Source organism: Vipera ursinii (genome assembly GCF_947247035.1).
Source record: "Vipera ursinii genome assembly, chromosome: 13".
Classification (NCBI taxonomy): Eukaryota; Metazoa; Chordata; class Lepidosauria; order Squamata; family Viperidae; genus Vipera; species Vipera ursinii.
This window is the reverse complement of record NC_139526.1, coordinates 12,815,780-12,829,965: the sequence shown is the minus strand read 5'-3', so window position 1 is coordinate 12,829,965 and position 14,186 is coordinate 12,815,780. Positions and strand designations below refer to the sequence as shown.

Here is a 14,186-nt window from a genome sequence, read left to right as displayed (position 1 = left end):
CAAGCTTTCGGATTGTGTTGTACTTGTGTTAACCCAACTTTCTCGGTGTACATGACACACCATCTTTTTAAATTTGAAACCAAGCTAGTTTTGCAACGGCAAGAGTAATTCCCGTTGTTTTTTATTGTGTAAAATGATTGGGGTGGCGTGCCTTGGCTCTAATAGGATGCAAGAAGCAGGGCGATTAGCAAAGTCAATCACACCGCCTCAAATTCCACAGTCGCAGCTTTCAAATTAATACAAAAATGTTTTGTTTGTTTTTTAATTGTCAGGCTGCCGAGTTTTCTTACCAAATTACTTTCTCATTGGAGAAAATTAAACCTCCTAACAGGGGAGATGGTTGACAGAATGTTAAAGAGGCTTGATAGAATGAGTGCGTTGTACGAAGCAGCAAAGGAGCATTATATTTAACACTGATACGCGGATTCAAAATACGGTGTTATTTTTCACACGCCTCCTTCTGCTTTCAAGCATACTGTAACTCTTCAAACCACTCATACTTAATCCAGATGAAAAGCTTCAGATGATATTGAGGGGGACTAAGGAGCCAGAGGCTCTCCTGGGCTTAGATTCCACCACCCATCATCCTTGGACATAATGGCAGGAGCTAGTGGCCACTAAAATCCAAGCCACAGAATCTAAAAGGCTGATCTATATTCCCGGGAGGTTCAGGAAGTAAGTTTATTTCTATATTTATTTAAGAAAATTTGAATGGCTGCCCGCTCAAGCTCTGGGCGGCTTTAAAAAAAACAACCAATGTACAGATAATCTCCGACTTACAACAGTTCATGTAGTGGTTGTTCAAAGTTACAACGGCACGGAAAAAAGGGTCTTGTGAGGGCTTTTCACACTGACGACCCAACTGCGACATCGCTATGGTCACATGGTCAGAATTTGGACCCTTGGTAACTGGGTCATATTTATGACACGTCCTGGGTTCATGTGATCACCTTCTAAGTCAATGGGGGAAGCCGTGTTATTTAAGGACCGTGTTATTAACTTGCCAATGGCAGGGCTTCGTTTAACAACTGGGTCAAAACGGTTGTAAAATTAAACAAAACTCACTTAACTGCCTTGCTCAGCAACAGAAATTTTGGGCCCCGTTGTGATCGTAAGTTGAGGATTGCGCTTCAAAAAATTTTATTTTATCAGACACACACACACACACACACACACACACAAAAGAACAATCTGTCCTGGTTTCTTCAAAACTTTTGGTTCAACGGCTGTTTTCTCCCGGAACAATCTTTCAGCAACACTTCTGCAATTCAGCAATGGAAAGTTAATTGTGTAATGTTAGGGGGGGGGGAAATTGGACACAGCTGAATAGATAACATCAAGGTTATCATCCCCCAAAAAACCCAACCCAACAACAACCAAAAGCACAAGACATTATTGGCTTTTCAGGGGAAACCCTGTTATTACGAGGTTGAGGAATCAATCCATGTCAACCCCTCCCCTCTTTGCTGAGATGATTTGTCCTGCCCTTAAGAATGAAATTGCACATTAAAAAGAAAAGCAAAGAGGGTCAATTATTCGTTTTGGAAAAGAAGTTTCATCAATATTTCCAGTGGGTGCCACTGTAACAGCTAGCAAGATTCCAACAGCCTTCTATCTGATTGCTTCCTAAGGGGGTGACCTTATTGTTATGTGCTCTGGGGTAAATTGTTGTTGTTGTTGTTAGCTGCGAAGTTGTGTCCGACCCATCGCGACCCTATGGACAACATTCCTCCAGGCCTTCCTGTCCTCTACCATCTTCTGGAGTCCCTTTAAGCTCACGCCTACTGCTTCAGTGACTCTATCCAGCCACCTCCTTCTCTGTCGTCCCCTTCTTCTCTTGCCCTCAATCTTTCCCAGCATTAGGCTCTTCTCCAGTGAGTCCTTCCTTCTCATGAGGTGGCCAAAGTATTTGAGCTTCAACTTCAGGATCTGGCCTTCTAAAGAGCAGTCAGGGTTGATCTCCTCTAGGACTGACCTGTTTGAGTCCATCCAGCCACCTCATTCTCTGTCGTCCCCTTCTTCTCTTGCCCTCAATCTTTCCCAGCATGAGGCTCTTCTCCAGTGAGTCCTTCCTTCTCATTAGGTGGCCAGAGGATTTGAGTTTTAGCTTCAGGATCTGGCCTTCTAAAGAGCAGTCAGGGTTGATCTCCTCTAGGACTGACCGGTTTGATTGCCTTGCAGTCCAAGGGACTCGCAGGAGTCTTCTCCAGCACCATAGTTCAAAGGCTGGGGTAAAGTTCTGGGGTAAATAGGGGAGGCATTTAGAAACATACACACATGAAAAACACATGTTAGTGATGCTGCAGTGCAATGTTGGCCAAGGAAATCCTTCCATTTAGGAGCGACGCCATTTCTCCACCAATCCAGTTCATGGCGTGCGTCTGTTTCACAGGAAGAGCTCTGACACAAATTCCTTGTGCCCATGACTTTAACATTTTTTTATTCATTTGTATCCTGCTTTTATTATTTTTACAAACAACCCGGAAGGCCGTAAACATACCTAATACTCCTTCATCCTCTTCATTTTCCCCATAACAACCCTGTTTCATTTCACCAATACATTTGAAAATACAGGAAAGAACAATGCCACATCATAAAGAAGAGATGGAGGCTATTATTTTTTAAAAAATAAAAATAAAAAATTGGCTTACAGTAACACAACAGCACCTTTTAAGGTTGTGACTGGACTTAGGGTAGGAAGATAGTGCCGTGCTAGGACAGAGATTGATCTCTGTTCCAATCCATTATTTTAATTAGGAGTCTCTTTAATTTATATTGCCTCATTATTAAAACAAATGGATTGATGCCCTCTGCTTCCCTCGGACCTGATAAGGTAGCAACAAGAAACGCGGAAATGGGAAATGAAAACAAATCTAAAAAAAAAAAAAAACAGGATAATTGGGGAAACGTCAATGGAAGATTCCAAGAGCCAAATTATCTTATAATTTTACTGATTGCTGGTGGGGTTTCCCCCTCCCCCTCCCCCCCAGCCTCAGTGACGGGATCGTATTTCCCAGAAACATCTCAATGCAAAGCAGAATAAGAAAGTTGGGCCGTGTGATCACACCTGAGAATGTAACAAACCAAGAGCCATTTCCAAGTCCGAAAGTCTTCAGACCGGGGTCCCTTCAGCGTGGTTTCCGGGGGACGCATTTAGGAGGTGAACAGCTGGCTCTAAGTCAAGCAGAGGTTCTTCTTCAGTTGATTTACCTTCTTTCTGCCTTTGCGCCAGGATCATGGCCCGCAGCAGCGGTGGATAGAGGACATACCGGATTTTTTCTTCTTCCACGGGAGGGGTAAATTTCTTAAAGGCTTCCTCCTCGTGTTTGGGTACCATGCGCCAGTCGTGATACATTACTTTGTCTATTTCTTTCTCTTCGTTTTCGGGCTTGCCTAAGCAGCAATTGTGAAAAGGAAGACAGGTTATGATAAATAGCAAATCTTGCCAGAAGGGAACACACGGTGAAAAGACAGATTTGAAAGCATAGACCGCATGCAGTTGGTTTTACTTGTATCTCGTTTCTGTAATTACGTTTCTTCATATAATACACAATGCCACACGATTGGACTGTACATTTTTATATATAAATGCACAAAGAATTCTTTTTTTGTTCAGAGTTGCGGGGGGGGGGGTTCAACACATCAGGAGAATCAAGTTAGGCATTTCTTAATTTTTGACACCCCGAGCCCAAAAGATTTGCCCCCACTGCTCTCTCTCTCTCTCTCTCTCGTGAGACCTCGTCCTTGCTAAAGGCTTCATCGTGAAATCTTCATCCATAAAAGCAAATCTCCCTCTTACCTCTAAAAGTCAAATATCCCCAGGCCTTCCCGTGTTCCATTTTCTGTAACAAAGAACATCAAAGGATTATAGTCCATTCAAGAGGAAGGGAGGAGGGCATGTCGGAATTCGAACCAAAGCTAACAAGTCGATTTTCAAGAAATTCCAATCCAACTAAGGTTGTTAAATGAGGATTGCGCCTGCCCTTTGAAACATCTTGCTCCTGATGTTTCTGTAACAGCTTAAAAGAACTGGCTCTGTCTGTTGGACTGGGGCTCCAACTAAGGATTTTCACATTGGATGTGGTTGACAGATTTACAACAGATCCCACCCCTTCCTCTCCTCATCCTACTCCAGGGGTAGGCAACCTCGGCTCTTTTACGACTCATGGACTTCAACTCCCAGAATTCCTGAGTCAGCTATGCTATAAAGGTAAAGGTTCCCCCGCACATGCGTGCTAGTCGTTTCCAACTCTAGGTTTCAAAGCTGAAGAGCTGGCGCTTGTCCGAGGACATCTCCATGGTCATGTGGCCGGCATGACTAGATGCCAAAGGTGCACGGAACGCTGTTACCTTCCCACCGGAGTGGTCCCTATTTTTCTACTTGCCTTTTTACGTGCTTTCGAACTGCTAGGTTGGCAGAAGCTGGGATGAGTAACAGGCACTCACTCTGTTACGCGGCACTTGGGATTTGACCCGCCAAACTGCCGACCTTCTGATCGCCAAGCTCAGCGTCCTAACCCACTGAGCCACCGCGTCCCTATGCTATACTCCTGTCCTACTCCCTTACTCCCCATCTTTTTAGCAAGGTTGATTTTATTTATATCATCAGGTTGTGTACAGTTTTACCTTTTAATATTGTAAGCCGACCAGAGTTACCTTGTTATAAGACGGGCAGCTAATAAAATTTTACAAATAAAAATAAAATGAATTAGTAAATGACCTGTGTACAGGTAGTTCTCGATATACATCCAATAATTGAGTCCAAAATTTATGTTGCTAAGGGAGAGATTTGTTAAGTGAGCTTAGCCCCATTTTAAGACCGTTTTTGCCATGTTCCTTAAGTTAGTCAGACAAGTGAATCTGGCTTCACCCTTGACGTTGCTTGTCAGAAGGTCCCAAAAGATTGATCACATGATCCTGGGACACTGCAACCGTCATAAATATGAATCGGTTGCCAAGCATCTGAATTTCGATAACATGACCATGGTCGCAAGTGTGAAAAACAGTCATAAATCACTTTTTTCCAGTGCTGTTGTAACTTTGAACAGTCACCAAACTAACTGTTGTAAGTCGAGGACTCCCTGTTCTAGGATGCCTGAATTTCCCCCTTTCTCCAGCCAATGGAAACACTCACCTCGGCTGTGTAATCCAGTTTTACTTTAGTAATGACCCAATAACAAGGCTCATCGTATTCCCATATCCAGGATTTGCGTGTGACCATCCTGCCGATACCAAAGAGGTGCAAACGGGAGAGAAGCATAAAAAGCCGATTCTCATTCCTCACATCCTCCCAGGACAGCACAGGGAGGCGCTTGCCCGTGGAGGCCCGGGTCATCTTCTCGTAGTCCACCGCAAAACGCTGGGAGTCACGAGGCCGGTTTTTTAAAGCCCAGTATTCACGGATTTTCTTCGCCTTGGCTGCAATCGGGCGATATCCCTTGTAACGACCCATGGCTGCCCTATGGAATGATAAGACAGGATTGTTAGCCATTCGAATGCCAAGGACGAATTTCGATTTAGAATCAGCCTGGGGCAAGGGCCTGCGTTTCTGGTTCGTATTTACCAGTTTTAGACAAATCCCTGCGTTATTCTATTAACACACCCAATGTGTGTTAATACAAGGAGCCTTGGTGGAGCAGTGGGCTACTGCCTCCTTAAGTAACACCAGCTGCCTGCAATTAGTGCAGGTTCGCATCCCACCAGGCTCAAGGTTGACTCAGCCTTCCATCCTTCCCAGGTAGGTAAAATGAGGACCCAGATTGTTGGGGGCAATTAAGCTGACTTTGTAATAATGCCGCTTGGGGTGTGTGTGACAGCCCTAATAAGCAGGCATATACATAGAATGAAGGCTACTGCTAAGCTTGTAAGCCGCCCTGAGTCTTCGGAGAAGGGCGGGATATAAATGGAATTAAAATAAATAAAAATAAAATAAATGTCACCAAAGCATTGTCTTCCTTTCCTTCTGGAAGTTTAAAATTAGGGCACAGAATACTAACAGGGCTGGAAGGGACCTTGGAGGTCTTCTAGTCCAACCCCCTGCTCGGACAGGAGACCCTATCAATGGGCAAATGGTTGTCCAGGTAAAGCTTGAGTCTCTCTCTCTCTCCCTCCCTCCCTCCCTCTCTTTCTCCCGAAGCCTACCTCGCAGGGTTGTTGTTGGATAGACCAAAGAAGCCCTGCACCTCAACACATACCTGGCTCCTTTTAGCAGCCCTGGGCTTCCTTCTCTCGCTCCTGATTCGGCGTCGACTCAAAGGCACCGCTCCGAGCAAGGACGGTCCCCCTCCCTAAATCCTCCCCCGAGCCACACTTCCGCCCTTCTTCGGGCTTTGCTTGAATCCCAAAACCTTCGCAGAAGCATCAGCAGGGATGGTGCAACCTCATATGACGTCCGGCAAAGAACACTTCCGCCCCGGCATATTTTTTTTTATTTTTTTGCAATCGTCTCAAATTCAGCCGAGGCTGGTCCGTCGCTATAAATTACCCGGCCGCCCACGGATAATCGCTCTGTTGCTTCCGGCCTTAGGTTATTAGACGCTCAGGAAAGAAGGCAGGTCCGTCGCTATAAACGTTCCGGCAGGCAACACTTCCGCTGCTGCTTTCCTAAAGTGATTTTCATTTTACTTATTTTTTTATTATTATTATTTTTTCCAAAAGACGATCCCGATGACTCCTCCGAGCTGCTTTGCTTCTTCTCTTCGCCTCCCTCCTTCTCGTGTTTGGCGGCTGTTTTTCCTCTTCCTTTCGTCGCGCTCCTAGTAGCAAAGGGTTGCTTGAAGAGCCTTTGCTCAATCGTTGAGACCAGGATGGAGGGAAGGATACGTGTGCCTAGAAACTGCCTTTTCTAATGAAATGCATTTTCTTATTTCACTTCCAGGGTTGGAAATGCTGTAGCGGGTACACCCGAGGGAGACTCTGGACGTGCGGCTTCCTTGCTGCCTTTTATTCCCCCCTCCCGATGACCCACAATGTTTTCTACCTTAGTCCTGCTCAAGCCACCCAGATAAAACACTTGGTCAACTGTTGCTGCATTGGTAGAAATGCCTATTGGTGGAGAAGACTTTGCTCAACTGGCGGGCATAAACACAAATTTCCAAGTGTAGGGACGTCAGGGACAGAGATTCTATAAATAAGCTGGCTTCTATTTACGGTATTCCTATCCACAGGATCCAAATTGTGAGAGAGACAGAGCTCTTTGAGTAGGACTTGGTTTGAAAAAAGCTTTTTGTTAATGAAAGGAGATCAGGTGAGCCTCTCTTTCTGATCAAATTGAGTTTGTTGACTGGTAGCCAACATTTAATTAGGATACTTGGAAGAGTGGCTTGGCAATGACCATAGTACCTGTTTATATTGAGAACGTAGATTTTACCTCAAATACACATGGGAGCTTCCCCCCCCCCCAAGTTTCCTTAAAATGACCAGTTTTTGATAGTTTTATGTAGTTGTGATTCTGTGACTGCTGCTGATCTCCTTAACATTTTCAGTTGAGGGTAAAAACTTAAATCATGGAGGGAAACCAGAGTGTTGCTCTTGATGGAAAATGCCAGCTTGTTAAAAGAGCGATCACATGGGAAATCTCTGATTCTGAGGAAGACAGTGATGTGAAACCAGAATCCTCAACTGCTTTTGTTTATTATTCAGATGTTGACAATGAGGGCTGCTCAGACAAACAAAAAATAGAGCTCTGCATGGCACTGATTGAGGCAAAAGCAGTACCTTTGCTTAGACCGTTGACACAAATAGTATCTAGTAATTCAAAGCCAGAGAGAAAGAAGAAAAAGCAGTCGCTGGAAAAAAGCAAGATGACCCAGATAAAAACAGAAGAAAAACAGAAGAGTTTGCACAAAAAAGAAGAGAAAATGAGGATAAAGCAGCAGATTGCAGCTGAGAAACAGGGACGAAAAGAAGCAGCATCTGCCTTGAAATTCCTTCGGCCTGATCAGTGCATGAAGCAAATGATTGTCTGTGTGGATTCAGGTAGTATGTTTACATTACATGATTATTCCTTTCCACTTTAGGTTTGGTGTTATTAGTACCTTTACATCAGTCCCTGCACTTTTCTTGGCAAGATTTCAGAAGAAAACCCAGCTAGTTTCATACCTAAGGCAGGACTAAACTTAAAACACTTTCATTTCTAGCCCACTGCCTTTAACCACTACACCAAAGTGGCACTTTTCTTGACAAGAGCTTAGCCATTGCCTCCTTACTAGGGTGAAGGAAATGACCAGGCCCAAATTATGCATCTGGCTTTGTGCCTAAGGTGGGACCAGAACTCAAGTCTTCCATGCCTTAAAGCAGGGGTCCCCAGCCCCCGGTCCGTGAACCAGTACCGGGCCACGGCATGCCAGCAACCGGTCCGCACAAACAAGCAAAGCCCCATCCGCAGGATGCAGGCAGCACACAAAACCACGCAGCCACCAGTCCACGGAAAAACCTCTTTCCACGGAACCGGTCCCTGGTGCCCAAAAGGTTGGGGACCTCTGCCTTAAAGATGACACCAACCTACCCATTTTGTGCCTGTATTTTACCGAGAGGGGGAAAGGTTTTGGCATAGTACTACGCTGTAGAGTTTATGTGCCATCAAAAGATCATTTGTTATCCTTCCTCTTCAGGTCTTTTAGAGCACCTTGGTTCTGATGTCTTGCTGGAAGTTTTGGACTCCTTGGATTGTAAATACCATATTGAAAGTCAGATAATTCCACATAGCATAACCTGGAAGAGAAAAATATTCAGCGGGGCGCCTAATTCAGTAAGCATCCGAATCAAAACTCCACTGATAGCCAAAGAAACAACACTGTGTGTCTCTGTGTGTTACAACTGATTCCTTACTCTGCTCATCTGCTTTTCAGTCCTTGAAGGTTTTCGTTCATTTAGGGTTGCCTCTGCATCACATCAAAGAGAGTTGGCCCAACTCCCAATAAACACGTTATTGTTGAAGCGCTTTGAGGAAAACTCAGCAACGTATTTCATATAGAATGGATTTCTCCATTGGAAGTGGAGGACACTTCCTTGTGCAAAATGCTTCTCTGCGGCCTCTATGGATTACTGCTGATTCGTTAACCTGTTTTGCCATAGCTGCTAAATTCCTGCTCAGAGATTCATAGAACAAACCGACATAAAGCAGTCAAGGAAGATAATAGTAACTATAATGTCTCTGTTGGGCTTGGCTCACTTACGCCATATTTGTTCCCTAGTGGATGTGTCAGCTATGAAATTCACTGATTTTGATAGTTCTGTGGCTATTCAATTAATAAATCAGTCTGACTTGCCAAACTTCCTAGTATTTAAAGCCCATATATTTAAAACCTAGGGTTATGATATGCGGGGAGTCTAATGTTTCATCAGAATTTTATTTATCATTGATAACCCAGTTATTGCTATAAATGGGCGACATCTTTATAGACTCTTGCACTAAAAACTGTGATGTGAGCTGGTCTGTGACCGTGAATTTTAAAACAATTTGAAATCCATGAGGGCAGATAAGAGAATGCAAGCATGAGGTGAATGAGGAAGACTAAGGTAAGAGCACCTTCAGGATCTCTTCTCTGCTTCGGTGAACCACCGTTGGGAGTAGATGCTGGGTTTAATAAGTTTTTAATTTGAGCTAGCAAAACTATTCTTTTTTCCCCCTCTTCTGGCAAAAGGTTAACTTTATTTCTGCAGGATGGTTGTCAAGAAGAGACTGCAGTGGAAAGGGAGGTCCTGTTAGTGATGCAGCCTTCATATTTCCTCAGACAACTATCATCATTGCTGCAGGTGCTGTACAATACCCTTAATTTTGTGAATACGAATCTAAATGGCAAGTCTTGGCTTTCCTTCCCAGTTGCTTAACTGTCCTCTTTTGCTCCATTTTTACTGGCCCCCTTTGCCCCGATTCTCTGCTTGTTATGCCTTCTATGACAAGAAGGATGAGGAGAGAGGATGATAGTGTGTTTCAGAGTTTTATCTTATTTTCAAATACCTAGGGAGATGAAGCTTAATAATTGAGAGGAAATGCAATAGAAAGCTAGATTGGCAGCAGGCAGAATCCAAGAGGACAGTACTGGAATCGCTAAGCAAAAAAAAAAAAAAAGGTGAGCAGAGAAAAAAAGATGAAGCAAGACTTACGATGGAAAAAAGAACGGTAGATTTTATTTCTCACATTTTTTTTAAAAAATTGCACGCTGCATAGACTCAGCCAGAAGAGTAAAAAGTTCAAATATGAGCTGCTGTCACTGTGTGACTACAGCCTGTTGATGGCCTTGGGTTAGGCTGAAACAGGAAATAAGATTTGCACCTTGTTTGGGGCCTAGCAATGTATTCTAAATACTTAACAAACACTTAACATATATAAAAATCTAGTTTAATCTTAATTCAGGAAAGATTAGAACCCTAGGAATTGTTTTAAAAGTAAGAACATTAAAATCTGGCACCCGGGAATAGAATACAAGTATATTCAGCTGACTGATGAAAGAAAGATAGCCAAGGGGTGGGGATTAACACAAAGGAAGATGGTTCAAATTACAAACAACTATGACAGTATTTATGCTGAGAGGAACCAGTTTTGAAAAGGATCCATCACAATAATCCAACCTCAAAAGGCACACAAGGGAAGGTTCATGCCATTGATAACCATTGGCAAAATGAACTTACCTGGGAGTTTAATGTTGTCTTTTCCACCTAAGAAAACTAATGCAAACCCACTTGAGGTTGGAACTCCTTCACCGGTGGAATCCAAAATAGTCTTTAAATTCATATGCAAAAGTGGTGGATGATTTTTTTTGATTCTAAAATCTTGTTCTAATTTTAGAATGCAAGTCCTGGTAGCCAGCGGAGTGCGCCAGATCTTACTCATCTGTGTCCCCTTCACAATCTGGAAGATCCTTCTACAGTATCTTACAGCGTGGTTGTCATCGGACTAGACACCTACCAATGGTACATGGGATTGGAAGGGCTGTCTTGAGTTGTGGGTCCCAAGGAGCCAAGCGTTGTGCAAGTCGTGGGTGAGCTTGTGGGTCCCAAGGAGCTAGAAGTCTCACGGTGTTCTCGACAGACAGAATTGCAAGTCTTCATCTTGGACCCTTACATTTGTCGCGTGACAATCTTGGTTCTTTTTTTTATAATGCAGATTACCAACAAATATTGGAAACAGGTAGTATAAACATGCTATCCCCCACTTAACTGGGGAAAATTCATTCAAAAGGTATTAATATGTAAACACAGTCTTGCTTGTGCTTTTTCATTGGAGGCAGGGAAGCAGTAAATCTAACTCTGGGCTTTCAGCTATATAGCCGGCTTTCTGGTTAAAGGATAAGCTGGTATTAAATACAGAACAAACTCAAATTCCGACAGGAAGACTCAAATGCACCACGTCTCCCAATTCTCGATTACCTTCTTCCGGATGTTAATTTAGCTTTTTCAGTCTTGTTTATAGCGCTGGGATTTCCTGGCTGCATCCTTGTCCAAGTATTAACCAATCTAATCCTGCTTAGCATTTTCAGGCTCATTTTAAGCAACACTTCTAACAATGAAAGGCAGTAAGACAACTTCATCCTTTACTATCAACTGCCACAAATGCCTCGGTGGCTTAAATTAACATACGCTTTCCCTGCACCCGAGTTTCCAAACCACAGTAGCTTGACAAAAAAATAATAATAATTTTGTGTCTTCGAATCAGTCTTGACTCTTGGTGATTGAATAAGTCCCTGCTCTTTTCTTAGTAAGAATTTTGGAAGTGGTTTCATCCCAAGATGGGGAAAAAAAGAGAGACTGGGCTAAAATTAGCCAGCTGGCTTTGTGCCTAAGACAGGAAAACGAGTCTTCTGGGTTCTAGCTTGGCACCTTTAACCACTGTACCAAAATATTAATTCTCGAATTGTGGTTCTTTTCTGAACTGCCTAGGTATAACCAGAATCATCAGCTTCCGCAAGAACTGACCACTGGACTGGAGAATGCAACTTTGCAACTTGGTCCGGAACAGTCCGTGACACGGCATCAAATTGAGGAGGTAAACGTAGCAATGAGTTTTATCAACCACAACAAAGGGCTCCATTCTCTCAGGGTTATCATCCGGGTTATTGGTCTCATTTCTTGTCTGATTTAATTTACACCCTTACGCCACCACATCAAGGATGATACAGCAAAAACACTAAAATGGGAATTACAAGTTCATCGTTGCTGAACCTCAGCCGAGATGAAGGCCAAATATATTTTTTTTCCTTTTCGTTTGAGTCTCTCCAACTTCCTCCCGCAGGCTCTGGTGGTGTTGCAACTCCGGGGTAACGTACATGTCTTATTCCTGGAAACGTGGCAGGAATTGGCCCAGCATGTTTCTGCAGTGACCAGAGCTGTAGCACAGCGTCCCTATAAGTGAGTGTCAGCTGTCTATGTTGCCTTGGGAAAGCTTTGGAGTCGTGAAGTAGGAACCAAAAGGCTATCCCACAATCCTTTCATTAAAAAAATAATAATAACCCATAAATAAGGTTTTGGTGTGACTTTTTGTCTTTGCAGGACCAAAGATAATACAAGGAGATTGTTTCTTTCAAAGACGTTTAGCGTTACACTGATACAGCTACTGCTTGACTTACGTTGCACTGTATTCAGAACAAGCCACCAAGCATGCTTTTGCTTGTTTTGTTCCGCTTGCGCGGTCCATGGATAGTACCTACTTCGCGTTGAACAATTTTTCTGGCAGGGAACATTCTGAGCCCCGAATGGTCCCAGCCCAGTCTTAGGAATGGGACATTCTGACAACCCTTGGAACAGGTTACTGTGAGGTCAGTTCAGGCATTTTAAGCCCAAAGGGTATCCTATGTATGCACATAATGGTTCCTTCGGCAGGAAACATCGGGAAAAGCAGTTTTTCTCCTTCTGCGCCAAAGGCAAGTGGGCTAGCGGTGTGCACATTAGCAAGGACGGGAAAGGGCTCCGAGAGACCTGGCTGAAACAGATCCAGCAGTTCAACCGAGTCAGTCCAGCTGTGGCATCAGCCGTTGCCCAAGCCTACCCCTCGCCACGTCTGCTGCTACAGGTCAGTTCGTTCCACCGGTTGCTTTGTGCTGGCGGTAGAGAAGGGACATCAAGGGAGGCGATTCTCAAGAACAGGGGCTAAATCGGGCACCGGGTTTCTGTTGTCTCGGCGCAGGATTAAGTAGGCCGCAAGTAAAAGGCACGGAGACTTCAGCGAAGAAGGGGGGAAAATCACTAGTGGGGCGTTTACTCAGATGTTGCAGTGTCGAGAATTAAAGTGACGGCTGGATAAGGGACTCCTAGTGAACTTCATTCCATTCTCCCTCCGTAGTTCTCTGATTATTCCAAGCCTATTGAGTTCTCCTAGGTGAAAAAGCATTTCTGGGCTAGACTTATTATTTTTTTGCCGCCTCCAAGTACTATGTTTCCCCGCCACACAACCAGGGTTTGCTTCTTGTTTAGCTATGGGGGTTCTGTTTACGTAAGGATCCTCCTGAAGAAAACAAATTGTAGATCAGGTCTTTAATAATAGAAGCTGCAAGTGAACTGATTGGTTCCACTGGAGCTCTGCCTGGTTTTTTTTTAAATGCCAAAGCCTCCTTTAGCGATGCCCCAGATCTGTTCCTTCTCGTAGCATACCAGGCTTGCTGCTCCATCATTTTTGCTACCGAGAGCTCTTTACTAGACAATCGTTTTAAAGCAAAGCTAGGGAGAAAGGGGGTTAACGCTGAAATAACTCAAGCAGGCAGAGACCAGATTACCAGAAATACACGGCAATTGGGTATCCTTCCCCCCCCCCCAGGCCTACCAAGAATGCAATACGGATGCAGAGAGACAACTTCTCCTAAGCAATCTCCAGATCAGGACCGAGGACAACAAAACAGAGAGACGGATTGGCCCAGACCTGTCTCGCCGTGTCTACCTTTTCATGGTGTCTACAAATCCAGAGCTTGTCCTAGATTTAAGCTGAAGCACCTTATGCTGTTCTAATCACCGGGTCATAGCTCCTTAGCCTTTATAAGTTTACTGCCAAAGCTGTAGGATTTATTGCAGACATTGAGTTTGCCAAAACCAATAAATGTCTTTGTGCACAAATGCTATCAATGAGACTCTCTCGACTGTGGGTTTTTTCCCCCCAAGTCTCCCTTCTTCTGCTGAATAATTTATTTTACTCTATTATTACATCCCATGGTGATGCTTGTTTGAATTTGTAATGACATCTTTGGCATATATATTGT

General features: G+C 43.8%; 2 protein-coding genes across 8 annotated transcripts; one reads left to right on the top strand and one right to left on the bottom strand.

The window, feature by feature from the left end:
- Positions 1 to 1,129: 1,129 nt before the first annotated feature.
- MRPS34 (mitochondrial ribosomal protein S34) lies at positions 1,130 to 10,794 on the bottom strand. 6 transcript variants are annotated; one of them, XM_083372868.1, is made up of 5 exons: positions 6,195 to 7,455; positions 5,135 to 5,459; positions 3,800 to 3,842; positions 3,211 to 3,393; positions 1,130 to 1,261 (listed from the first exon to the last, which is right to left on the bottom strand). In XM_083372868.1, the coding sequence occupies exons 2-5, from the start codon at positions 5,450 to 5,452 to the stop codon at positions 1,206 to 1,208; spliced, it is 600 nt and encodes a 199-aa protein (XP_083228994.1). In that variant the 5' UTR covers positions 5,453 to 5,459; positions 6,195 to 7,455; the 3' UTR covers positions 1,130 to 1,205. The 6 variants fall into 6 exon arrangements, with proteins under 6 accessions (XP_083228994.1, XP_083228990.1, XP_083228991.1 ...); XM_083372864.1 differs by having other exon boundaries at positions 1,156 to 1,261; positions 3,068 to 3,393; positions 6,195 to 7,421; XM_083372865.1 differs by lacking the exon at positions 1,130 to 1,261 and adding an exon at positions 2,222 to 2,239 and having other exon boundaries at positions 3,068 to 3,393; positions 6,195 to 7,422.
- EME2 (essential meiotic structure-specific endonuclease subunit 2) lies at positions 7,490 to 14,061 on the top strand. Of its 2 annotated transcripts, XM_083372812.1 has the most exons (8): positions 7,490 to 7,977; positions 8,613 to 8,749; positions 9,664 to 9,756; positions 10,790 to 10,914; positions 11,881 to 11,986; positions 12,233 to 12,348; positions 12,820 to 13,009; positions 13,751 to 14,061. In XM_083372812.1, the coding sequence occupies exons 1-8, from the start codon at positions 7,506 to 7,508 to the stop codon at positions 13,916 to 13,918; spliced, it is 1,407 nt and encodes a 468-aa protein (XP_083228938.1). In that variant the 5' UTR covers positions 7,490 to 7,505; the 3' UTR covers positions 13,919 to 14,061. The 2 variants fall into 2 exon arrangements, with proteins under 2 accessions (XP_083228938.1, XP_083228939.1); XM_083372813.1 differs by lacking the exon at positions 9,664 to 9,756 and having other exon boundaries at positions 13,751 to 14,060.
- The last annotated feature ends 125 nt before the right edge of the window (positions 14,062 to 14,186 follow it).